The sequence below is a fragment of the Myripristis murdjan genome, chromosome 2, assembly GCF_902150065.1.
Source record: "Myripristis murdjan chromosome 2, fMyrMur1.1, whole genome shotgun sequence".
NCBI lineage: Eukaryota > Metazoa > Chordata > Actinopteri > Holocentriformes > Holocentridae > Myripristis > Myripristis murdjan.
Window position 1 is genome coordinate 20,738,198 of NC_043981.1, and position 2,621 is coordinate 20,740,818.

The 2,621-nt window shown below is 46.5% G+C and overlaps 1 protein-coding gene across 1 annotated transcript in view; it reads right to left on the reverse strand.

The window, feature by feature from the left end:
* Positions 1–2,621, reverse strand: part of vps16 (VPS16 core subunit of CORVET and HOPS complexes) — a 14,562-nt gene extending 11,941 nt beyond the window's left edge. Inside the window, exons 1-2 of the mRNA XM_030067803.1 lie at positions 2,451–2,621; positions 957–1,045 (exon numbers count right to left, since the gene is read on the reverse strand). Of these exons, the coding sequence (XP_029923663.1) occupies positions 957–1,045; positions 2,451–2,500 (139 nt within the window). The 5' untranslated portion in view covers positions 2,501–2,621. The remainder of the gene's footprint in view (positions 1–956; positions 1,046–2,450) is intronic.

The window sequence follows — 2,621 nt, forward strand, 5'->3', positions numbered from 1 at the left end:
GTTATTATGGGATGTGGGACACTGCATGTTATTATGGGATGTGGGACAGACACTGCATGTTATTATGGGATGTGGGACACTGCATGTTATTATGGGATGTGGGACACACTGCATGTTATTATGGGATGTGACACACTGCATGTTATTATGGGATGTGGGACAGACACTGCATGTTATTATGGGATGTGGGACACTGCATGTTATTATGGGATGTGGGACACACTGCATGTTATTATGGGATGTGGGACAGACACTGCATGTTATTATGGGATGTGACACACTGCATGTTATTATGGGATGTGGGACAGACACTGCATGTTATTATGGGATGTGGGACAGACACTGCATGTTATTATGGGATGTGGGACACTGCATGTTATTATGGGATGTGGGCCACTGCATGTTATTATGGGATGTGGGACAGACACTGCATGTTATTATGGGATGTGACACACTGCATGTTATTATGGGATGTGGGACAGACACTGCATGTTATTATGGGATGTGGGACACACACTGCATGTTATTATGGGATGTGGGACACACTGCATGTTATTATGGGATGTGGGACAGACACTGCATGTTATTATGGGATGTGGGACACTGCATGTTATTATGGGATGTGGGACAGACACTGCATGTTATTATGGGATGTGGGACACTGCATGTTATTATGGGATGTGGGACACACTGCATGTTATTATGGGATGTGACACACTGCATGTTATTATGGGATGTGGGACAGACACTGCATGTTATTATGGGATGTGGGACACTGCATGTTATTATGGGATGTGGGACACTGCATGTTATTATGGGATGTGGGACAGACACTGCATGTTATTATGGGATGTGACACACTGCATGTTATTGTGGGATGTGGGACACACTGCATGTTATTATGGGATGCGGGAAAGACACTGCATGTTATTATGGGATGTGGGAGAGACACTGACCTATAGGTCCTCCGTAGGGAGCAGCAGCCACCAGACAGTCTCTGAGCCCGTCCCGCAGGTTCCAGCACATCTCATACAACTCTGTTTTCCTGCACACACACACACACACACAACCACCATCATCATCATCATCATCATCATCATCAAACCATTCAGTGAGCCCTCATGCCCTGGATGGGGGCGTGGTCTTTTTCAGGATGACCACGCCCCCATCAGGATAATATTTCATCAGAGGATAAAGCTGATGAGTCAGAATAAGTGTGTATTGATCAGCAGCGTGTACTGATCAGCAGTGTGTACTGATCAGCAGTGTGTATTGATTAGCAGTGTGAAATGATCAGCAGTGTGTACTGATCAGCAGTGTGTACTGATCAGCAGCGTGTACTGATCAGCAGCGTGTATTGATCAGCAGTGTGAAATGATCAGCAGTGTGTACTGATCAGCAGTGTGTACTGATCAGCAGCGTGTACTGATCAGCAGTGTGTATTGATCAGCAGTGTGAAATGATCAGCAGTGTGAAATGATCAGCAGCGTGTACTGATCAGCAGCGTGTATTGATCAGCAGTGTGTACTGATCAGCAGCGTGTATTGATCAGCAGTGTGTACTGATCAGCAGCGTGTATTGATCAGCAGTGTGAAATGATCAGCAGCGTGTACTGATCAGCAGCGTGTATTGATCAGCAGCGTGTACTGATCAGCAGCGTGTATTGATCAGCAGTGTGTACTGATCAGCAGTGTGTACTGATCAGCAGCGTGTACTGATCAGCAGCGTGTATTGATCAGCAGAGTGTACTGATCAGCAGTGTGTATTGATCAGCAGTGTGACAGTGGACCCGTCACTGTCGAGGTCCAGCATTCAGGCCTGTAACGTTCAAATGTGCATAAAGAGGCTTTCTGCCCTGCAGCCCTGCTACAATATCTAATAATATAATATATTCATATAAAATTAATGATCTAACATAATAATCTCTATGCACTGTAATAACTCTCTCTGTGCAGGATCATGTGGAAGAGTGGAGCTCCATCCCTGCAGGACAGAGTCTGGGAGGCTGGTGTGAATCAGCTGACAGTCTGACAGGGCTAAGGCAACATGCTAACACAACATGCTAACACAACATGCTAACACAACATGCTAACACAACATGCTAACACAACATGTCTGTTTGCTCACAGGGCAAAGAAAATCATGTTAGCCTGTCAGTTTGATGCTAGCATGGCTGTGTCACATGACTACCTGATGACTATGTGACAACACACACACACACACACACACACACACACACACACACACACACACACACACACACACACACACACAGCTGCTGCACATTCATCTGTAAAATGTCACTGATAGATAATAACAGGTATAAACGTGCGGAGCCGCTGTTAGCATAGCAGCTAGCCTGTCCCGTGACTCTGGAGCGGCTAGCTGCTATGCTAACGCCGCTGGGGTTTTGTTGTTGTAAACAAAGAGCGTGTGTTGTTGTTGTTTACCGGTAGAAAGCCTCTCCCAGCGGGTTCCAGTTGGCTGTGATGAACGCCATGTCGTCTCCCCCCGGGACGCCGCCGCGGCTCCACCTCAGCTCTTTAACTTCTCTTTTGTTTTTTAGGCTTTAGCTCGCAGCCGGATGACTTCCGCAAACCCGAGCCGAGCTTCTTCTTCTA